The sequence below is a fragment of the Lolium perenne genome, chromosome 2 (genome assembly GCF_019359855.2).
Source record: "Lolium perenne isolate Kyuss_39 chromosome 2, Kyuss_2.0, whole genome shotgun sequence".
Lineage (NCBI taxonomy): Eukaryota > Viridiplantae > Streptophyta > Magnoliopsida > Poales > Poaceae > Lolium > Lolium perenne.
In genome coordinates this window covers 225,120,235-225,144,145 of record NC_067245.2, presented here as the reverse complement: position 1 = coordinate 225,144,145, position 23,911 = coordinate 225,120,235, and the positions used below count along the sequence as shown (strand labels likewise).

The 23,911-nt window shown below is 44.8% G+C and overlaps 3 protein-coding genes across 3 annotated transcripts; 1 reads left to right on the top strand and 2 right to left on the bottom strand.

The window, feature by feature from the left end:
• Positions 1–2,160: 2,160 nt before the first annotated feature.
• LOC127335056 (uncharacterized) lies at positions 2,161–3,694 on the bottom strand. The gene is made up of 2 exons (XM_051361646.2): positions 3,280–3,694; positions 2,161–3,177 (listed from the first exon to the last, which is right to left on the bottom strand). Exons 1-2 carry the CDS (start codon positions 3,417–3,419, stop codon positions 2,319–2,321), a joined length of 999 nt encoding a protein of 332 aa, XP_051217606.1. The 5' UTR covers positions 3,420–3,694; the 3' UTR covers positions 2,161–2,318.
• Positions 3,695–4,282: 588 nt separating this feature from the next.
• LOC139835743 (uncharacterized) lies at positions 4,283–8,686 on the top strand. The gene is made up of 6 exons (XM_071825606.1): positions 4,283–5,522; positions 6,774–6,841; positions 7,194–7,313; positions 7,451–7,513; positions 7,604–8,089; positions 8,162–8,686. The coding sequence occupies exons 1-6, from the start codon at positions 4,283–4,285 to the stop codon at positions 8,684–8,686; spliced, it is 2,502 nt and encodes an 833-aa protein (XP_071681707.1).
• Positions 8,687–13,539: 4,853 nt separating this feature from the next.
• LOC127335055 (polyadenylate-binding protein RBP47) lies at positions 13,540–19,006 on the bottom strand. The gene is made up of 6 exons (XM_051361645.2): positions 18,541–19,006; positions 17,200–17,650; positions 16,479–16,534; positions 16,276–16,406; positions 16,094–16,190; positions 13,540–14,008 (listed from the first exon to the last, which is right to left on the bottom strand). Exons 1-6 carry the CDS (start codon positions 18,922–18,924, stop codon positions 13,856–13,858), a joined length of 1,272 nt encoding a protein of 423 aa, XP_051217605.1. The 5' UTR covers positions 18,925–19,006; the 3' UTR covers positions 13,540–13,855.
• Between the last annotated feature and the right edge of the window lie 4,905 nt (positions 19,007–23,911).

Sequence of the window (23,911 nt, the reverse complement as noted above, 5' to 3'; positions counted from 1 at the left end):
AAGTTCGACGGCAGGTGGCGGGAGATGCTCGCCAACCAAGGCGTCCGGATCGCCCTGCTGAAGACGACGGCGGTGGCGAAGAAGAGGAACACTGACTTGGCGTTTCTGATGGGCGGGAACACGGATCTGATGGATGAGGAGACGAGGAATTGGTACCAGGGCCACCACAGCGACATCCTCCGAGCCACTCCGGCCAGTTCTTCGTCGTCTCCGCCGGCTCCTACCTCATCTTCCTCACCGTCTACGCCGTCGACTGCCGCTGCTTCGACGTCTACTTCGCTGCTTCATCGTCGACTGCCGCTGCCGCTTCGACCACGGCGTGTGAGGAAACTGGTCCATCGGACACCGCCGTGCCAGCCGGGACTGCCGATGAGCCTGTTTCCGTGTAATTTCCCTCCTATCGCCGATCTGTGGCTGATCCTTTTGCTGGTCCTTTTGCCGATCAACTGGCCGTATTTGTAGCGCGGGACGACGGTTTGTTTGAATTTAAACTATGTCCGCCGAACTCCGGGTAGACGACTGGAAATACGGTACTCCCCACGACTTTATTTCGTCCAATCCGGCGGTTGTTTCGTCCGGATTTCGGTCGTGGGCAGGCCAAACGAGTGGAGATGCTCTTACCCCGTAGTGTATGGGCCTGGTCCCGGTGTGGCGTTATGCCGGAAGCTTTTCCTTGGTCGCCGCGAGCCGTGGCTGGGGATGGCTGGTGAGCTTCTTTGCCAAGTCTCCATGGAGGAGGTGGAAGGAGAGGTGTCGATCTGGTCAGGGCTTCATCAATAAGCTCGTTAGAGCACCGACTTTTGCTCTTTCCTCCCTTTCGAGTCATTGTGGTGACGAAAAAAGGGAAGAGAGGCAAAGATCTGGTGGCTCCGGGAAGATTCGTGAAGCTGCAACAAGTATTGGCGGAGCACATCAACGAAGGCCTCGTTTTGCCGATGTTACTCATGGCCACAGGGGCCAATCCGCGCTCGGATGCTGGTTCAAGCCGAGCTCTCTCTTCATCCATGTTTTGGAGGATCTTCTCAGACCTCGACGCGGGAGTGTTCGCCGGCTCCGCCCCAAGTGGTTCATCCCCGGTGGCGTTGCAGGTGCCCGGGTCTGGAGGTCACGGTGGCTCTGCGGTGAAGACAAGGGACCCGATTGCTTTTCTGTGTTTTATTCTAGGGCCCTGCTTGCAAAGTTTGAGGATTGTGCTGTAACTTTATTTTCTATTTTAGTCCTCTATGTAATTTGTACACCGCTTTAATGCAGTTTCCAGACCCTTCCGGGCCTTTCCCGTCCAAAAAAACGTAGGATCATCCATTTCACCAAAACTTTTTTTTTTTTGAAACGGAGTAGAAGGTTAATGCTCAGGAAGTGACAAACTATGGTTTCAAGTGAACCTAATTAGTTACGATACATTCCATGAATGATGTAACAAACTGTAAATAGGCCTGCACAACACAACAGTCTTACCCAAAGCTTCACATCTAAAGAAAGTTTTGAAGAAACTGCTCGAGTTTTAACAAAAGCCATCCTAGGAGGTCGCCTTGGTTGAATACCTTCATCTGAAAGTTTAAGGTTTATATTATTTTTTTAAAGTTTGACAAAGTTTTTACCAAAATTTATTAACATGCAAAATATAAAATCAATATCAGTAGATAGATAATGAACTATGTTTTCGTATGGTATTTACAAATTATTATATTTATTGATATTTTTTCTCAAATTTTAATCAAACTTTACTTGGGATGGAGGTAGTACGTGTTTGTAATGGATTTCAAATATTTGTCCTTAGTTTCCCACAAGAATGAACCTTTATTTTGAATTTCAAAAGCCAAACCTACACGCGCAGGAAACAAGAGATATTTTGTTTCCCATGCATAATTAATTTCTTCGGATTCTGACATAACAAACAATTTTTATGAGACGTTGAAACCCCCATTTATTCGATTTAAGGATACATACCTGAGTTTTTTTTTACTTTACTAGACTTTTGAACTTAGAACACTAGACAAGTGAATTTTTTTATTATTATTTTAACAAGTAAAAGAAATCAGATAATTTATTAAGGTTATGTTTATACTCCCTCCGTCCGGTAAAAAACTTGTCTTAGATTTGTTAAAAGTTAGATGTATTTTTACACACTAAGTGATCATGCGCGATTGATTCGCGATTGCATAGTGGAACGGCTAAATTGACTGAAAACTCTCAGATTTGTACAGCACGCACCGTACACGGCGGATACACGATCTATGTACAGACATCGACACCAATGCCGATCGAGGCTAGCTACTTCCTACTTGGCTAGTAGCAGCCATTTTTATTCCGTGTTAATCCTAGCAGCTAATCACCTCGGCAAGGAGCTTGTACCTCCTCACCTTGACCCTACCCGCCCGCGTCAACTTCCCAGCCTGCATCGACTTCTTGTTGACGTTCCCCTTCGCCGTTGCGCCCGGCGACGGCGGCAGCGTTGCCCTGTCGTCGGCCTTGTGCTTATCGTTGCCGTTGTTACTCTTCGCCGTTGCGCCCGGCGACGGCGGAAGCGCTGCCCTCTCGTCGGCCTTGTGCTTATCGTTGCCGTTGTTACCCTTCGCCGTTGTGCCCGGCGACGGCGGCAGCGCTGCCCTGTCACCGGCCTTGTGCTTACTGTTTCCGTTGGTCCTGTTCGACGCGCTCGGGGACGTCGGCGCCGCCGCCATCTCATCGGTCTTCTGCTTCTTGTTTCCGTTGCTACCCTTCGACGCTCCTGGCGACGGCGGCAGCGTTGCCCTCTCGTCGCCCTTCTGCTTACTGTTACCGTTCGTCCCGTTGTATGCGCCCGGGGACGGCGGTAGCGCTGCCCTCTCGCCAGTCTTCTGCCTATTGTTGCCGCTGCTCACCTTGGACGCGCCCGGGGACGGCGGCAGCGCTGTCCTGTCGCCGGCCTTGTGCTTCTTGACCGGGAGGCCGACATCCGCCGGTGGTCTCGATCTCCTAGTGGCGCATCCGGCCTCGTGACTCTGCCGACGCTTCTCCTCCTCCTCCTCCTCGGAGGTCGACGCGTCCGTTGATGCCGCGGCCTTCCGTTTATTATCAGTGATCCTGCTAGCCACCGGGCGCGCGAGTGTCTGTCCTCCTCCGCCTTGGGCTGGCTCCCTCAGGCACCAGTTGCACCGCCGGTACGCCGTCGCCCTCGGGTAGAGATCGCTGCAGTATCTGCAGTACACATGCATACATGGCCATATCAGATTCCAAGAACGCGCGCGTCGATGGATTGGATTGATCGACATGCGTATAGTATGCGCGCACGCTACGCACCTGTGCTGCATCCGGACGCGGCAGAGCTTGCATCGGAGAAGCTCGTGCGGCAGGCCGCGGTCGCCGCACATGCAGCAGACGGCGCCGGCGGGCAGCGGGGATGGCGGCGGCTCCACCTCCATGAGAGCTTCACTTGCCATCGTTCACGCGGCCGTCCGGCGGTGCCGCAGGTGGAGGGGCGCGAGGGGGTGAGAGACGGCCGGGCCGAGAGCAAGGTAGGGGAGTGTGCTTGCTTGTGGAGTATATCAGTTGGATGCGCGTACAAGCCAAGGCAACGCGTCACATCTTCTCTGGGTCGCGTTTATGGTTGCAGCTAGGGTGTACCATGGCAGCTTTCGTGAGGTACGGGAATAGCTCCGCTATTTATATACTCCCTCAAGGACTTTGGGATGAGATGTGAATGGCTGGCTGAGGACAAGACTTGCAATTAAGGGTTCAATTTATACTTACTTAATTTTCTTATGAAGAAGGGACCCATGCATCCGTCCTCTCTCCTCTGTCCCTGCCGTGTGAGGTGATCGTGATCCCGATGGCGCGTTGGAGACACTAGACAACCGGCGAGATTGACAATTCAGAAACAGATAAAGACCCTTCATGATGGCTCATTAGATCTCCAGCACACCGCACAGCTGCAGCGAAAATGAAAAAAACGATGGAGCGGCTTATAATTTAGTTAAGGCTTGTGTTTCTATTAGATCTTTTTTAGAGAAACAGGGGCACACCCCCGGTTCCAAATATATTGAAACCAGATTGATAAACTGTATATTGTACATGTATCGGTATGGTGTTGTGTATAAATCAACCGTATACGTCTCTGTAACTCTACCCCTATATATATGTCATATGCCGGCCCGTGTATGGTGCTAAGGCAATACCCCCTACATCGTTACCCTAACTTTCACATGGTATCAGAGCCGATCGGCTCCTGACCTAGATTGGTTCTGCCGATCGTCTTCGCTTCCGCACGATCCGTCCACCGCCGATCACCGCCGCCGCCTGCGCGATGTCGTTCATGAGCGGAACCAGTGGTGCTACCTCCGGCGTGTTCTCAGGTGCTAACAGCTCCGCCTCTCCCGGCCTGTACAGGTCGACCATGGCGGGATCCTCCGCTGTCACCTCCGTGATTCCGACGTCGCCGATCAGCCTGGCGAACCAGATTACCGTCAAGCTCACCTCGGAAAACTACATCTACTGGAGGACACAGGTTGTCCCAATACTCCGAAGCAATCTGCTTTTTGGATTTGTGGATGGATCCCTTGTATGCCCGCCTGCGACACTGCCGAACCCGGCGGCCAAGCAAGACGGTGATCCTGCAACCATCCCTAATCCTCTGTTTTCGGCCTGGCATCAACAAGATCAGGCAATACTTTCAGCCATTGTCTGTTCTCTTCACGAGTCTGTTCTCGGGACGATGACGATGGTGACTACATCGCATGAGGCGTGGGAAACCCTAGCTTGCAGCTTTGCCTCTCAGTCTACTGCGCGTGCCATGGCAATCCGCGCTGAACTCCACAAGGCGAAGAAGCTGAACAAAACGGCCTCGGTCTTCTTCAATGAGATTCAGTCCAAGGCAGACATGTTGGCCTCCATTGGCCAGCCATTGCGTCCTGATGAGTTCACGGGCTATCTCTGCGCCGGTCTGGATGAGCAGTATGATGCCCTCGTTCAGCTGGTCTCCTCTCGGGCTCTCACCGATCCGATGCCTATCCGTGATGTATATGCACAGCTCCTCAATACTGAACAACGCATGGAGGCTCGCCGTGCTGATCTTGGAACGGATGTCCACATGGCTCATCTCAACTACCGTGGGCGTGGTGGTCCGCCTCCATCTGCTCCGACCTCGCCGCCCTATTCCAAGCAACCACCTCCGTCCTCCAACCAGCAACGCGGCCAGGAGAGTATGTCGCGTGGCACTGGTGGTGGTGGCTCCTCTGGTGGTGGTGGTCGGCCTATTTGCCAAATTTGTACCAAGACTGGACATGTTGCCTCGTGTTGTTTCAAGCGCTATAATCCTAACTTTCTTGGTGCTGGCAATGATGGGCGTTACAAGGATCGACAGTTGGCGGCTTTTACCTCTCCTACTGCCAACAACACCTCCTATGGTGCTACTCCATCCTATCCGATAGATCCGGCTTGGTATGCGGACACGGCGGCGACAGACCACTTCACCAACGACCTTGACAAGCTCACCATGAGGGAGCCCTATCTTGGGAAGGATCAAGTCCAAACCGCCAATGGATCAGGTATGCGCATTACACATATTGGTCATTCCACTATTCCTTCATTATCCCATAATCTTCATCTCCGTAATATTTTCCATGTCCCTTCTATCACTCGCAATCTCCTCTCGGTTAAAAAGTTTGCACTTGATAATAATGTCTTCTTTGAGTTTCACCCTTGGTATTTTCTTGTTAAGGATCGCGTCACGAGAAGGGTTCTTCTTAGAGGGGGTTGCCGTGGAGGACTCTATAATCTCGATGTATCGTCTATCAAGCAAGTTTTTAGTGGTGTCAAGGTTTCTCGCGAGCAGTGGCACTCCCGCCTAGGTCATCCAGCAGTTCCTATAGTTCAACATGTTTTGCATCGTCATGAGCTTCCATCCGTGTCAGTTAATAAAACTGTAGTTTGTGATGCCTGTCAGCAGGGCAAAAGTCATCAGTTACCTTTTTCATTGTCTACTCGTGTCACTACAGTTCCTCTTGAGATTATCTATTCTGATGTATGGGGACCTGCCCAAGTTTCTGTTAGTGGACATGAATACTATGTTAGTTTTATTGATGCATACAGTCGTTTTACATGGCTTTATTTGCTTAAAAGGAAGTCTGATGTGTTTCATGTGTTTCTTCAATTTCAAAAGCATGTTGAACGCCTCCTAAATAAGAAAATTCTGCATGTACAATCCGATTGGGGTGGTGAGTACCACAAGTTAAACAAGTTCTTTGCTGATCTTGGCATCTCTCATCGAGTGTCTTGTCCTCATACACATCAACAAAATGGCACTGCTGAAAGAAAACATCGACACATTGTTGAAACTGGGTTGACTCTTCTTGCACACGCTTCTGTTCCCTATCGGTTTTGGAGTGATGCTTTCTCTACTGCTTGCTTCCTTATAAATAGACTCCCAAGCCGAGTAATCAACATGCAAACACCTCTTGAGCGTCTTCTGGGGGAAGTGCCTGACTATACCTTTCTTAAGGTGTTCGGGTGTGCGTGTTGGCCGCATCTTCGACCTTACAATCAACGCAAACTCGAGTTTCGATCCAAACAATGCGTCTTCCTTGGTTACAGTTCTATGCACAAGGGTTATAAGTGTCTTCATATTCCTACAAATCGAGTCTATATCTCTCGGGATGTTGTTTTTGATGAAACGGTGTTTCCCTTCTCTCATGTTTCTGCTCCTTCCACCATACCCTCCGATTCCACTACTCCTTTACTCCCTGACCAATTTGTTGATGCTGCATATACTCCGTCTCTATTGCCTAACCATGGTGCAGGTTTGGGGCGTGGTGTTCGCCTGGAGTTACTTGATGAGCACTTGGAGCGCACCTCGGATCGCGCCCAGGTGCATAGTGCCGATGATCGCATGCACGACGATCACGTGCACTCTTCGTCTGGTGGTGCAACTTTGGCCGATGACGGCCCGCCTACTCCCTCATCCGGTCCACCGTCACCCGACGTCTCCTCTGCACCGTCCCCTGGATCGGCTACATCGACGACATCCTCTCCTGCGAGCACCTCATCGTCTGCTCCTGCTCCTCGCCCAGGTGTTACCACGCGTCTTATGCGTGGTATTCGTCATCCCAAGACGCGCACCGATGGAACCATTGCATGGCATACTGCTCGTACGGATGATCTTGTTCATACCGAGCCTCGTAGTCATCTCGACGCCATGACCTGTGCTCACTGGCGCGCAGCTATGGAAGCTGAATTCTCAGCTCTTCAGACCAACAAAACCTGGCAGCTTGTTCCTCCTCGGCCTGGTGTCAACATCATTGACTGCAAATGGGTGTTTAAGATCAAGCAAAAGTCAGATGGTACTATTGAGCGGTATAAGGCTCGGTTGGTCGCTAAAGGCTTCAAACAACGATATGGCCTTGATTACGAAGACACTTTTAGTCCGGTTGTTAAACCGACTACTATTCGTCTTCTTCTGTCTATGGCTCTCACTCAGGGGTGGCATCTTCGGCAGTTGGATATTCAGAATGCCTTCTTACATGGAGTTCTTGAAGAAGAGGTTTATATGCGTCAACCTCCTGGCTTTGAGGATCCCTCACATCCTCAGTATTTGTGTCGCCTTTACAAGGCTCTTTATGGGCTAAAACAGGCTCCTCGCGCTTGGCATGCTCGTCTTAGCTCTGTTCTCCATGGTCTTGGATTTGCGGCGTCTAGGGCTGACACATCACTATTCATTTTTCGGAAATCAACTCTTACCATCTACCTATTGGTCTATGTTGATGATATTATTGTGGTCAGCTCCTCCTCTGCTGCTACTGATCGCCTACTTCATCAGCTTGGTACATCGTTTGCACTCAAGGATCTTGGAGACTTACATTACTTTCTTGGTATTGAAGTGCATCGTTCTCCTGGCCGTATTCATCTGAGTCAGCATAAGTATGCACTTGAGCTCCTGCAGAGGGCTGGTCTTGCTCAGTCTGCTCCAGTGTCTACACCAATGTGTTCTACTGACAAGCTTAGCGCTACAGATGGTACACTTCTCTCTGCTGATGAGTCTACACGCTATCGCAGTATTGTTGGTGGCTTACAGTACCTCACCATGACCAGACCTGATTTATCATTTGCTGTGAACAAGGTGTGTCAATATCTCGCTGCACCGCGCTGTTCTCATTGGGCAGCAGTTAAGCGTATCTTGCGCTATGTCCAGGGCACCCTATCATATGGTGTGTTGTTGAGACGTCCCACCTCGTCTCCTGATCTTCTATCTGCCTTCTCTGATGCGGACTGGGCTGGTAATCCTGATGATCGGCGATCAACCGGGGGATATGCCATCTTCTATGGTGGTAACCTGGTTTCCTGGAGTGCTCGTAAACAGGCTACGGTGTCTCGTTCCAGTACAGAGTCTGAGTATAAAGCACTCGCTAACGCCACTGCAGAGGTGATTTGGATACAGGCTTTGCTGGCTGAACTTGGAGTTACTCAGAGACGTTCACCAGTCTTATGGTGTGACAATATTGGAGCAACTTTTCTCTCGTCGAATCCTGTGTTTCATGCTCGTACTAAGCACATAGAGGTGGATTTCCACTTTGTTCGCGAGAGGGTTGCTCGGAAGCTTCTGCAGATTCGGTTCATCTCCTCCAAGGACCAGTTAGCTGATATATTCACTAAACCTCTCCCTTTGCCGTTGTTTCAATTCTGTAGACGCAATCTCAACCTTGATACTCCTGGTTGAGATTGAGGGAGGGTGATAAACTGTATATTGTACATGTATCGGTATGGTGTTGTGTATAAATCAACCGTATACGTCTCTGTAACTCTACCCCTATATATATGTCATATGCCGGCCCGTGTATGGTGCTAAGGCAATACCCCCTACATCGTTACCCTAACTTTCACACAGATAACCAAACTACATCATTCAGGAAGTTTAGCATTACAACACTCCACACCGCTCTCTAAGTCTGAAACTTTTTTTCCTGAGTGAAACACCAATAATGCTATACTTACGGACGTGCTAGGCTTACAAAAATCTTACGGACAGACGTGTATGTATTTGGTTGGTTCAGTTTGAAACTCTCTCCTAAATAAGCGGGCCACGTTCTCATGATTTGCCTCGGTGGTGTGAGTCCGTAGGGTGATTCCGTAAAAGTTATCCGTAGATGCAGCATTGTTGGTGAAACACAGACGGCTGTACATTACATATTCGAGATTAAAGGTAGGATGTCTGAGATTAAAGGACACCACAATATCCTTTTGAAAGTTTACACTGTTTTAAGGTTTGGAGATCTAATCCATGTACTCTCTTTCTTACGTGGAAGCTAGCAGCGATCCATCCATTCACCCATCCAATTTCTCTCTTGCATTTGGATCAGAAGATGGAGATGGGTGGATCGATCAATCAATGGCGGCTGAATTGACACGATAGATAGGCAGGATATCTTGTTCCTCGAATAAAATCTCCAGGCGGAATATTAAACCCCGAGCTAGCTAGGGATCGAGGGCTTTTTGTTTCTTCGTGGAGGAAGTTATTCTGGGACGAGTGCGCATAAACCGAAGCTGGCACGCACGATCGGCTATCGTCTTCTTTTAGAGAAAGAAGCATTTTCTCCGGTTACCATTAATAGAACCAATGTACTTTGACCTACCGTGTACAAGGTTTCAGCACGCACAACTTTTGGGAATCGTAGAAGCAACTTAACAATGAAGGACAACTATGTGCACTGCAGATCAACTTGTTGCTAGAGATTTATTATTTTTGAAATTAAAAGAGGTTTTATATTATTAGGACTGTAGGACATGTACAATGGTGATGACTGTCTGAAAAGGGTAGTTAGGGCACGCACAATGGTAGGGAAGGCGTGTCTTCTCTTATCAATCCACGTCATCTAGAGAAGACACTAAAGATAAGCGGTACAATGCATTATCTCTTATTGTCATTCCTAACAATAAATAAGAATTAATTAAATTTTAGAAGAAAATTATGTTGCTAAGGGAAGACAAAAGATACAGTGAAGAAAATAGCATTCTCTTCTTTCATAAGAGATCGTCTCTTAGCTAAGGAAAGGTATCATTATCTTTCTCGAATCTCTCTCCTCTAACTAAGCAAAAATCTAACGTAGCAACCATATGAAAATGCTGACATCACCTCATTGTACATGTCCTTGTAGGTGATTTTGGTGATGTGGAAGAAAGAGAATGAGAAGAGAGAGGGTGGTTGTAAAGTTCAAGACAGTCTGTAGGCCTCTTTACAGACAGCAGTTTTGTTGTTGCATGAAGGGTGTCTGTAATTTATACTCATATATAGCTATGATTAAAAATAAGTAACTTATAGAGATCATTGTATACATCGTCTATATATAGCATGAAGTACTATTACAGGTCTAAACTAGTGTACATGCCCTTACCATCTGGCCACAATCGTTCAGAACAGAGGGCCTGACTTGTTCAGGTACATACCGGTGCCATGTAGCTACTTCTCCCTCTACTCTGGCAAGTTTCGCTAGATCATAACACAATTACAATCTCTCTTGACTAACGACATAGAAAAAATTAAAAATTTGTCTTCTCCAGCGATCGGTTTCCCTGTAGATGTAGCATAATCTTGAAAGATCTTGGCGTCCAGCGTTCACTGAAGCCACCACAGCTACACAAGATCTTCACCATTCAATCTGTACCAGAATTCTTCACGAAAATTCAAAGATGATCCCAGGAGTTTATGCTCCTGCCTAATTGAAAGTGACATTTCAAATCACAAGAAATCTTTGAAAAAATAGCACATATGCATATCTATGTCCCATGTTTACTTACAAATTTCGTCTAAAGAACCTTTTAGTGACCTATGTAAAAAGACAAAATTGGTGCTCAAATAACGTTTTTTCACATCACTACATTTTGATGTTTTTGCCTAGGACACGATATATGTCATTTCTTCAAGAAAGTTTGCAGACATGTAAAAGAGACACCAACATCTTCAATGCCAAATAATTCAGATTTTTTTTAAAATATGTTTTTTACCAATTTACTAATTATTCGAGAGCATAGCCTATCTAGGATCATATGCTCCCGGGAACCAAAACGCCACGTGAACTTATTTCAAAAGGAAGGATATTAGAAATGTTGGACAAGGAGTTTTTGCACACATGAGCATATGCTCATTGTATTTGAAATTAGTTTTAAACTTACTTTAAAATATTAAAAAATTCCAATAAAAAATGTGGCATGTACGTCTCAACGTTCCATTTGCTCGCAAAGTTTTTTCACGAAAAAACGATATTTTTTGTGTCGTGTGTGAAACCTTATCTTTTCAACCCACGACACAAAAAATGTCAGTTTTGACCGAAACTTGGAGTCCTCATATAAAATATCGAGATGTACGTGCGAAGTTTTAGTTCAGTTTTTTTTATATTATAAAATGTTCTATTCGGTGGTAGAAACATATGCACCCAAGATCGTCATAATTAGATTTTCCATACTGAAAGCAACTAACAAGGCTAGGAAAACATATAAAACCTAGTAGTACTTTAAACGTAGAACACAAAAGAATAATTCAGCTTTTCCTGCATGAGCATGTTTGATGACTTTTGTGTGTGGCAAAGGCGTGTTTGATGATGCGCCGTACAAGACATGGCAAGAGAGTCACGTACACAACCAAGACTTGAAGACCTTGACTAGTTTACTCCTTCAGGTCTTCCTTGGGCACTAAGGGACGATGGAAGACATAGCCATCTTTGTCACCACCACCAGTCGGCGTCGTCGTCTTATCAATACTAGAAGCAGTGTGAACTGGTTTATCTGTTCATCTGATCCGCGTCGGGAGGTGAGCTCATGATATCACGCCCAAGTCTACCAACCCTATCAAAAGCGTGTGTTCCTACTTAAACTAATCAGTGCTCCATCATATTAGTAAATTCACCATCTCGGAAATCATGGCGGAACGATGGCAAGACGAGCACGAAGCTGGTGGATGTGCAAGCCTGGATGCATACGCACAGAGCACTGTGGCCCCATTTGCATCCTGCAACCCCTAGATCCACTGAAAGAAAATCCTTCACATATGCTAAAACCAATTGGTCAAATCACATCGTTTAGTGCCCCCCCTCTTTTACCTGGCATTCCCGCACAAGAAACAAAAGGGAGAAGAAGCTTATGTGTACGCCACGGTGAGAATGCTGTGAATCCCAACCAGAGGATATGGGAACTCCGACGAAACTTTCAGCCGTCTCCCCGACGAGGCTCTTGGCAACCTTTTTTTTATCCAGACAGCGAAAAATAGTCCAGTCACGCTTCTGGATCCTCGTTTTTATCCGGATTTGAGTTTTCATCCATCCGGCGAGCCCATGTCATCCCTGGCCCTCCGGGCGCGCGCTTAGGGATTCCAGAGGAAACGTCGAGGAAAGTTCCCGCGCGCATGGCAAGAAAGGCCGGTCGTCGTTCTCATCGCATCGTCTTCCACGCGCTATAAAAACCTGTAGTCAGTCTTCGTCGGACCTCAAATTCACGCGCGGCTCCCTCTATTTATCGCCGGACCTACCGCGTTTGGCCGCATTCACCACCGCCGTCTCCCTTCTCTCCCCAATCCTCCTCGAGCGAGCAATGGTGGGCTACGACGACGGTGCGGCGAACAACGGATTCGGCCGACGATCGCTGCACCAATGGGAGGCACGACTGCTGCACATGGAGGGCTACCCGGCGCCGCCGGACTTTCGCGCGCCCGGAGGCTGGCGCCTGAGCGTGGGGGCGTCCCGATCCCGCCGCCGCCAGTGAGAAGCGATGCCCTCGACGTCGAGATCGACACCGTGTTTAAGTTTAGTTTAAGTTTCTCTCTAGCGAATTTAAATATATTACGAATTCGGCCTATATATGTAAAAACTCGCTTATAGATATTAAATATCTCTAAATTTCGCCTAAGTTTGAATTTTTCGTCTATTTATGTTTGAATTCAAATATATTATGTCTTTCCTCTAGGCTCACCGCTGGGAAAACGGGCCCCCCGTACCAAATTTTACATCCATACAGCGCTAAATAGCGTTTACATCCATACATCGCTAAATAGCGCCGGATGTCGACCTGGGAGCCCCAAACAACTGGAGATGCTCTTACTATCCTACATAAAACGATCTATGTTTCAGTTCCAGTCGGAATGAGACAAGACATTACAAGACTCCACCGTAGATGGTACTTCCTCCTAAAGATACAAAACCAATAGACAACTGTCCCAGAGCACGTAAATGATGTCAATGAGCTCAGCGATGAAGGATTTTGCTTTCAGAGTTATCAAAAAATAAACATGAACATAGGTTTATGTTGTACTCCGTATCTTAAAATCACGTGTAAGGCCAACCTAAAGCTGAAATCGACATCTCAATACCATCTTCAGATAAACTGTCCCAGAACGAGCAAGCCAAGACATAAATGATGCAAAAAAGAAACTCTGCTGTCCAAGAACAAACAAGCACAACACATAAATGATCCAAAAAAGAAACTCAGCAATACAAAAGAACGAACAAATACCTAGCAAAAAAGGCCAAACCAGCCATCTCTACAAGATGGTCCAAGTGCAGACAGACTCCGAAACGGAGATGAATGTGCGGCACAAACAGTGGTTTCACTTATTAGCAAGTCAAAATTTCTTGAAAGAATCACCATCCATGACTCTCAGCGTCTACAAGCCTAGAGCACTAGATCTTGCGACACATACACACAACAGACACTACAGAATACAGACACCACTCTTTTTTTCACTTTCACCTGTCTCACCCACTTTTAGGACGACCTATAACCTCCCTCTCTCTCACTTTCTGTCTTTCTCTCTCTCTCTCTCTTCTCTCTCTTACCTTGCTATGCTCTCATCAGACCAAAACCTTGTTTCCCATTGGAGGGAGTGGAACCTATCTCTCTCTCTCTAGCTAACTAGCTGCTGATTACCATAGAAGGGGTATGCTCCATATGCTGGGGCGTACATGTTCGGGTGCGGGACGGGGGAGGCGTAGCCATATCCACCGTAGAACGGCGAGCCATAGTACATGTTCCTCCTGTTACCGGAATCACCCCTTGACTGGAAAGAAAACAGCGAGTCAGAGTGATAGAAGGGAATGGATAACCAATTCCACAAGAAACATACTTTAAAATCAACAAGTTATATGCAGCTGATATAAAGTAAAGATTTAACAAGTCATGCTGGGTGCAACAAAACAAACCCTCTCAGCGGCAAGATGATAATAATTTGCATGGAATAGTTTGAAATTCAAAGAACAGCAGATTTAGGAAACTCAGATGCGTCATGACAATATTTACTTATCTAAAAATGTGCCAAATGAGATAGTTGTATGAAAAGCATAAATGGAGTAGTAATCACTAGTTCAAAGTTCTCAGTATTGAGTACACCCCCTAGTGGCTCCCAAAACCAGCCTATGCCACTATGAACATATTACTTGATTTAACTATTAAGAGAGAAATGAGCATTACTCAATTGGGCTAGCTGCGCAAGCGTCGCACAGTACCCACCGGTGTTTTGAGTCCTAGTGATAGGAGCTAGGGTCCTACCTTTATAACAAAATACCACCAAGGGTTCATCCTGGCTGGTCCCTTCTTTTATAAGTGATGATAGGAAAGAGCAACAGTTGAGTGATTTGTTCTGCCACCATCTAGTCCACTGTTTTCTACTTATCTTGAGCTCTAATGCCTCCATAAAGATGTGGCATGCAGTCAACGGAAATACTTTTGTACACCCACGCATGGGTGTGGGTGTTTCCGTCACCGTCCATAATTATGGATGAACAATGGGTATGTACTAGCGGGAAATATAGAACTTTGAATGCAGTCAACAGTCATCCTCAAAATGCATAGCCTAAAACATATTTGAATAGGGTCTACAGCACAATGGGTATGTACTAGCAGGAAATATAGAACTTTGAATGCTTTGCACAGTGCCATAATTATGGATGAACAATAAATAAAACCAGAAAATGTGAAAGAAATTATTGTGAAGAACAAGAACAAGAAAATTTCTGTTATTCGGTGAATAATTATGGCAACCTAGTAATATTCCATTTCACGACCATCCAATATTAACTCTGCAACTGATTTTTTTGTGTTTGCTAGATTAAACAGCGTCAATGAAAACATGGAATCAAACATGATGACGCGTACCCATAGATCAGCCATGGGATTTACTACACTATGGTTGCATTAGCCATTTTGCATAGCCAAACGACACAAAGTATATAGACAGACATCATTTACAAGCTAAGTGAGAGGATAAGGCGGATGGTTGGAGTCTCGACTGAGGTAAATAAAATAAGGCTTATAACAGATAAAGGGTGTGTACTTGAATTGTTTATTTTGTGACTACTAGAAACAACTACAAACCATAAGGCCGGAATGGAACAAAATAATCTTGTTCTAATAATCAATAGCATATAGGACGAGGTAGCACAGATCCATCGAAGCAGGAAATGGGAAAGATCATTAATAGCATATAAGACGAGGTAGCTTAGATTCATCGAAGCAGGAAATGGGAAAGATCATTAATAGCATATAAGACAAGGTAGCACAGATTCATCGAAGCAGGAAATGGGAAAGATCATACATGTATGAGACTATGTTGAAAAGCAAATTAAGATAGGACATGGTGTTTTGGCTCATAGGACTAGATGCACCTATTATGGAACATGCACTTCAAATGTATTTCAAAATGTTAAAAAATTATGAAAAACAATTCTGGGTGGACATCAGAACATTCTATGTTTGCACATAAAATTTTGTGGAGAACAAATATTTTTCTGGCCTGTGTAAAAAGACAAAAAATGACTCGTGAAAAGCTATTTTAGAGCACCAAAAATTGTCTTTTTTATCCAAGCCACAAAAATATTCCACGATAATTTGTGTGAGAACATAGAATATCTGCATGTACACCCAAATATTTTTTCCAAATTTTTAGACATTTTGAAATATGTTGTTTGGACAATGGGTGCATTTGCACATACGAGCCAAAGTGAATATCCGATTAAGGAAGGCAGTAACTTGTTTCCAAATTTTTCCAAACTTGATACAGTTTTAGCAAGATGATTGGTGTGATGAAAATTGATAATATAGCAAGGAATGACAAAAAATAGAAAAATAGCTGTCTCACATGACCAACCTGTTTGTGGGATGGGCTGCGGCCCCATGAAAGGCGAACTGCCTGCTTTCCAATGACAGAACCATTCAATCCTTGCAGTGCTTCTTCCGCATCGGTTCTGAAAACAGGCATGCATAAATTATAACTCCCAGCAGGTTGTAGAAAGACAAATAGTAAAGCATGTTACAGCTTCAGACATGTACCTGTTGACATACTGAACAAAGCCACATTGCTTCCCAAGAGGAATTTTAACAGAGGCAACATCGCCATATTTGGCAAATGCTTTCCTCAGTTCATCTTCACTAACATTTGGGTCGAGCCCACCAACATAAACCTAAAGCAGGTTGGCAACTTCAAATTAGAAGACAGCCTACAAGGTTAACATATGAGGAAACCAGAAACACACCGTTCTGTTAGTAGAATCACCGTCTGAATGCCCAGGTGTTGAGGAACCAGAATCACCTGAAGTTAATAGTGAAGAAGTCGGGTAAAGAATGGATTAATTCTATACTAATTTCATATGAGAAAGAAACCAAGTACGTATTGTCCTCTATAAACAAGGAAGAGGCATGCATCCTCCAGTTATGAAGATAAGGACATAAAGCAATTGAAGTATTGTAATGTAATTGGCACCATTAATATAGGAATGCTACCTCCACAGTGGTCCATAAGAGTTCTGGTGAAGTACATACTATTCTAATTTCTATTGGAGTATTGGTTACAAATGTGGTCCTCAAACACACAGGAATACAAATTAGACAATAAATAACAGAAGAAATCGCCACTTCTTTTGTTAAAACGTCAGATGTGTTCCAAAATCCTAGATGGAAGAACACTATGGCAACATCATGATCATACAAGGTAAAAATTTAAGAAGATTTTCCAGAATTATATACTCCCTCCGTCCATAAAAGGATGTCCTAGATTTGTCTAAAGTTGGATGTATGTAGACAATATTTTCCAGAGGGAGTAATAACGATTAATTGTTACCTACATGAGCCGTAAAACTATTCAAATTTTGTAAAACTTAAAGCACTTGCGTGGAAAAGAATCAGCAATTCAATGAAGTAACAAAAAGGAGGCTGTACAACTTCAGTCTGCAGAACAATCACAATAGATGGACATACCAGTTCTTCTAGGCGTTGCAGGTCCTATCCGGATCGGCCTAGTAGAGCAATATATACCATTCATTTCAGTCATTGCATGAGATTTGTCATTATCATCTGCGAATCTAACAAATCCATAGCCCCTAGAACGTCCTGTGTTTGCATCAATAATAACTTTAGCTCCTTTGACGGAGCGGTACTTGCCAGCAAAAAGCTCCATCAACATTTCATCAGTAACATCAGCAGCTAAATCACCAACAAATATCGAGTGATCAGAGACAACTTCGGATCGCTTTTCACCCATGCTATATGATGCCCAGTTTAACTTGAAGGCTCGATCGGTGTTAGGCATCACGTGCCCAGTAAAATTCTGAAGAGCTTTGTCTGCAGATGCATGGGAAAAGAACTCTACAAAACCATATCCCTCCGACTGCCCAGTTTGCCTATTGCGGATAACTTTTATGGTTACCACCTACGAAGTAGATGAACTGAAAAGGTTAGAAAATCAGATTGAAGACAAGAACAAATGCCAAATGATTGACAAGAAGCAAAAGAGGTGAAATGATGAATGGTTAACATTGGTTCTAAAATTTGATAAACATTGTATGGTTGCTGCTTGCGAAGGTCTGAAAGATAGTTCCTATCAAACTGTATAATAAACAAGAAACATATTATAGTTGCTGCTTGCGAAGGTCTGAAAGACAGTTCCTCTCAAACTGTACAATAAACAAGAACGCTCGTGCAACTTGCTTTCTCAGTTAACCATCTTCCTGACCGAGCACCATGTAAGTTGCCATCTTTACTCTTGCTGTCAACATCAGTGAGCACACCCCCATGAAGATAATTGGCAAAGGCTTTCATTATTGCTCCCTTTCCCTCCTCCAACTGTTCTTTTACTCATTCCGTAATTGCCAAAATGCAATAACCAACCGGATCATTCAGACAGTTCATTAACCCATTACACACCAATACCATAAATCCCATGACATAGTTAGCACGTTTGGCAGCTCACGTCGCAAAGAATAATACCCCCAGGGGCCAGGGGGTAATTACCCCTTATGACATAATAGTACAAACCACAATTTCAGAAAGGAAAAAAAAAGTGGCTTGCAGACATTTATGGCAGTACACTAATAACCAAACAAACAAGAGCATTCCGTCCGTACAGCAGTGAACGGCCTTAAAGTTGCCGCCTGGAGCACGGCTAATTTTAGAAAGATCGCACTTTTATTTGCATTAAGCGACAAGTAAGCACGAATTCACGCTTCTATGGCAGTTCGAGATGAATCAACACGCATAAATGGGACAAATCTCGCTGTATGCGCGAGATCTAGTACGGATCGGGGGAGAAGGCAAGCGAACCTCGCCGCTGGGGCCGAAGCAGTTGTGGAGGTAGTTCTCGTCCATCCAGTACTGGAGGTCGCCGACCCAGATCGTCTTGTTGTCCTCGCAGCCGTTCCCGCCGGATCCGGCCGCGGGAGGTGTCGGCGTGCGTCGCCCGGCAGCCGCGGGGGGCGGGGGCGGCGGCCCCGCCGCGTAGTGCTTGGCGAACTGCGGCGGCGGTGGCGGCGGGGCGCCCACCATGGACGGCGGCGGGTAGGGGATGACGACCCACCGCGGCTGCGGCATGTGGTGGTGCGGGTGCGCGTGCTGCGGAGGTGGGTGCGGATGCGCGTGTGGGTGTGGGTGAGGGTGGTGGAGCGGTACGGCGACCTGCGAGTCCGTGGTTGTCGCCGCCATCTGCATCGCCGCCGCGCCGCCGCCGAGGAGGGAGGGTCGCCTGGGGTTGGGGGCTCGCGAGGTGTGGAGGGCGGAAAGAGAGGGTGCGCGTGGGTGAGGTGAGACTGGATTTATAGCGGGCTGGCGACGAATCCTGGCCGTCCGATCTAGGAGTTCGTTATCGTGCTGGTCGTTGATTGAATGGGGCTGGGTCCCACGGAGGCTACGTGTAGGGCCGGTGGGAGGCTGTGCTGTCTGTTTGGGAGTGTGGTGCGAGCGTGCTGTGCTGTTTTGGAATTTACTCCACATCTTAAATCAGCTTTTAGTTGTATTAAGCCGGTAATAATGTTAGGAAATGGTATTCTGTTATGAGGGTTTTGGCAACTACGAAGTGACCTATGGTGTGTGACAATACTATACCTACTGGAGTATATTGGTTATTAATAGTATAAGACGTTCTTAAAGTTCACATTTTATATTTACGAACGGAGTGAATAGCTCGCAAATAAGGAGCAAACCATACCATCTGCTTCCCTGTTTCAAAATATAAACTTTTTGATTCTAGAAAGTCTTATATTTTGAAACGGTTGTACTGTAATACTTACTAAGATAGAAATGGGACATTCCTAAAAATAAGATGTAAATGGATGCAACCATTGGTGTTGCTCCTATGGTGAGTTATCAACTTTAATCTGGATGCATCTTACATCACACCATGGCCTCCACCGAACCATGGAGGGGGCACACTTTCGGTGGATGTTCAAACCGACATTAATATGGGTTTTTAGGAGGATACGTGTACCATACATTTCATATGGCTGGAATACAGGACACGTACGCACATAAACAGAAGGGGACTAGAACAGACTCGATGACCCACACGAATGCAAAAAGGACCCTAGGAAACAAATAATTACATTGAAGCCCTTGGAGGTCCCTGCGTCACAACTACATAGCGCCGCCAATCTCCGGCACCGCTGCAGCGCCCGTCAGAGAGAAGAAGGGCGTAAACCAACACACCCGAGCTCGATGCGGCTCCATTGCTGGAGAGAGTTTTGTGAACCTCTGTAGTTGGTTATCGAAGACGACACCTTCGCCGCTAAGGCATGTCGGTCGTGGCCTCGCCCCAAGCCATCCACCGAGCTCCAGATCCGGAGCACACCATCGATAATGTTGCGGAGTAGAACCATATTTGACAGCCTCGTACCAAGCCAACCAGAGCAAATCTCGCCATCCCCTAGTCCTCCACCAGCGCTACCGTCTAGAACCAGCTCCTAAATAGACTCCATAGATCCACAGCAGCGCCAGAGCAAGCGCCGCCGCGACGACGAAGCTCGAGAACAAAATTCCAAGACGAGTATGCCACCGCCGCCGCATCATACTCGACGGGAAGGGAAAGCACCAAGATCTATCGTTGACCAAGAAGCAGAGGTCCACACCGGTGAGGGATTTGGAGTATCTTTATTGGAGACCACAATCTCCAAAATCAGAGATGAAGAAAAGGTAGGCCAGACCCTAGCTACATAGACTACTACTATCCTACAATTGTACAGATCCTTGCAGCGGATCTGGCTACTCTCCCGCTGCCAAAAAAAACTTGACGCTCACCTCGTCGCCCTTTCCCCATAGAGAGAAGGGAGAGCGAAGAAAGGGGGTCTCTCACATTAGTGGGGTCTCTCACTTAGTATTGTTGTGCATCTCCAACAATGATGCATTCCTCATAGCAAGGATATCTTAATGGAATTGATATCGACCTCTTGAAGCGAAAGTTTGCTTTGCAATGAAGGTTAATCATTACAATCTTAAGCGAACTAACCTCCTCCACATACAACTATGTACATAATGTACATACAACTATGGCTTAGTCCTATACATAAACACAAAACGCATCTTAGTGATTGAATTAACATGTGAATTATGAGGCATGCTCAATAAAGTCAATTTGTACACATGTTTTTGGTTGTGTGAGCCTACTTTTATTGCACTATCGATTCTTTAGGCTGTGCATAGAGCACCTCATATATTTCCTAGTTGTAGTTCATATTAAGTAACAAAAAAGTCCTTTCCTCACGACATAAAATGGATATAATCTAGACTCAATTGGGATGTGGTGCAAAATACTCTGAATTTTGTCTGTCCTGGCTTGTTGGTTTTTGTTGCTTCCCAGTCTGATACCTAGCATATACATATAAAGCATGTTCTGAAAAAAAGGAGTGATGGTAATTTTGCTACTACTATTCATGGTGTTCTTACTTATCTATATTTAGATAATATGATACGTTATGACTTCTTTTAGCCAAATGATGTAAGTTAGATATGCTATTTTTAGTAGATTATTCATCTAACCCGTTAGATGAGTCTGTTATTTAAAAACATTATAGGGCAAGTCTAGCAACACACCTATAATATTAGACAATGAAATGTCCTATTAGTGGCTTAATTTTCTCATCTCTAATGCGCTCTTTATGGATATTGTTTTTTACAATTGGATTGTACCAACAACAAAATTATATAGTTTGTGAACTTCCCATTACACTTCTACTTAGCTGACAGAAGTATATTTTTACGCATTACCAAAGAGTGTTGGTGTTAAGTATTTAGTTTTCAGTAAAGCCTTGCTATAATTTATTTCCATCTAGAATCAACCTCACAATATTTTGCTTATACTGAAGGATGGCCTATTAATATGTTAATTTGATAAAGGTCTTATATGGAGATGTACTTTGGTCCAAGCAGATGTAGGATGACTTAAAAATGAACTAACCCCTATTACATTTACTGGTTTGTCCTCGGGTTAATGGAGTATCACTTGAGAAATCTGGAACATCGAATCGACTAGGTTTGGGGAACTTGAATGAGATGATTGTGCCTACGACTATGAAGTTGCCAAAATCCGACGACAGATTTTCACTTTTCAGCCGTCGTCGTAACATTTTAAGATCTAGTGGCCGATATGTAATTTTATTTTTCATAATATCGATTTTCACTTTTTCAACCCCACGGGAAACCAAACAAGATTTATGTGTTCACTAGTTGGTTTGGAAAAAAAACATATATATTACTCCCTCCATCCCACGAAGGTTGTCTGATATTTGTGAAAAATTAGATGTATCTAGACACTAAATAACATCTAGATACATCTAAATTTGGATAAATCTCAAACAACATCCATAAGATGGAGGGAGTAGTATAACACTTGCCTTGAAGAGTGGCCGAACTAACCACCTGATTTAGTAAATTGACGTTCGTATTTATCTTTTCTCATGACAGCTACGTAAAATGTTTATTGGCAATTTATTTTTACCATGGAGACCTTTTCCTTACCAGGCCATTCCCAAGGTTTTGAACTAAAGGGGGCACGCTCTGCTTTTCACCATACCTTCTGGTTGCCATTCCCCCAACCCAACACGTGCAAGTGGAACAAGCTCGGAATTTGAACATTTTGTGGGCAGGAAGGCACACACGCACATAGACAATCTAAGACAATCTAACGTCATCGAAAGTTGACCACGCTGTACGATTTGGGGTTGCTTGCTAGTTATAGCTTTTTTGGGGGCAAGAAGGCACACACGCACATAGACAATCTAACGTCATCGAGAGATAAGCCATAAAAGCATCTAAATATGTACTTCCTGCTTCGGAATTTTGGCTTTTAAAAAATAAAAAATTGCATGTAATATCGTACTTTCTCCAATTTATATTAATTGACTTAATTTATCTGGATACGGATGTATCTAGTCAACAAACGTGTCTAGCTACATCTGTATCTACACAAAATTGAATCGATTAATTTGGATCGTTGCGCGTAGTTTATATAAGAAAAAAAACGCCAGAATAAACCTAACCAAACATCCCAAAATGCAATTCACGTAGCCCACTCATTTGACGGTTTAAGCGACAGGGGCTAACTCATTTTACCTACAGTTCCATGATGTTCAGCTACGGAGTATAGAAGGCATCGTGAACGTTTCTAGGGCTCGGTTGCTCCGCTGTTTCCGGCTGGCTAACATGCTTGCCTGTGCACCTCTAGGCACGAGTAGACACGAACCTTTTGGTGAGGTGATGCCACTGCTTCGAGTCAGGGCAGCAGGCAGGCAGAATATCTTATCGATCAGATTCAGCGCGAGCCTGCACGATGGCCCACGGTGTTGGCAATCTGGAACGTTCTCAACCAGCAATTGATTCCGTCACTGTCGTCAAAACCGATGCTACTCGATCCCAACTTGCGCTTTCTTATTTTTCTTGGCTACATCTTCCCAACGTCTTCCGGGACTAATTAATATCGATCACGTCCGTTCTACAGTGGGCTAATGTTCCGGGACTTTATGTTAGATAAAAATAACAAAATCTAACATGTTTTTGGAGATTTAAAAATGACTACTCAAATCTGGAATTTTGTCTTTTTTGTGTAGCTTAAAATATAAAGTATTTGAAATTGTACTTTACACATTTCTGGGATACATTATTGGCTAAATGCAGATTTTTTCAGAATTTTTTAAAACTTAAAATATAATTTTTAATCTATTTGGAAAACGAGTTCATTGGTGCCCATGTGCACCAAATCTCTGTCCCGTCTTCCGGGACTAATTAATATCGATCACGTCCGTTCTATAGTGGGCTAATGTTTTACGACGATGGGCCTGGGACCCTACTTCTGGATTTGGAATACGGCTCTCAAGCCCCGTATATGTTGTCATAAAGTACTGTGAAGAAATGGGAAAGTTTTGTTTGGCATACACATTGTATGGAATTGTCCACAAAGTCCTGAAATTTTAAACCTCAATGAATTTGAAGCACATATGAAGAAACCAGAAAGATAATGTAGTTATGAATAGTAGTTAATCTAAACTAGGCTTTGAATTTGGGGGCAAATCAATTATATCAACGTCATATTTGTCTTTTGTTTCTTGAGCTACAAATTGACTTTAGGTTTCATTTTTTTTACATAATAGTAGTTGCATGTATTGTTAGCGTCGTTATTTTTGTTCGTATTCTTTTTGTGACTTCTAGACAT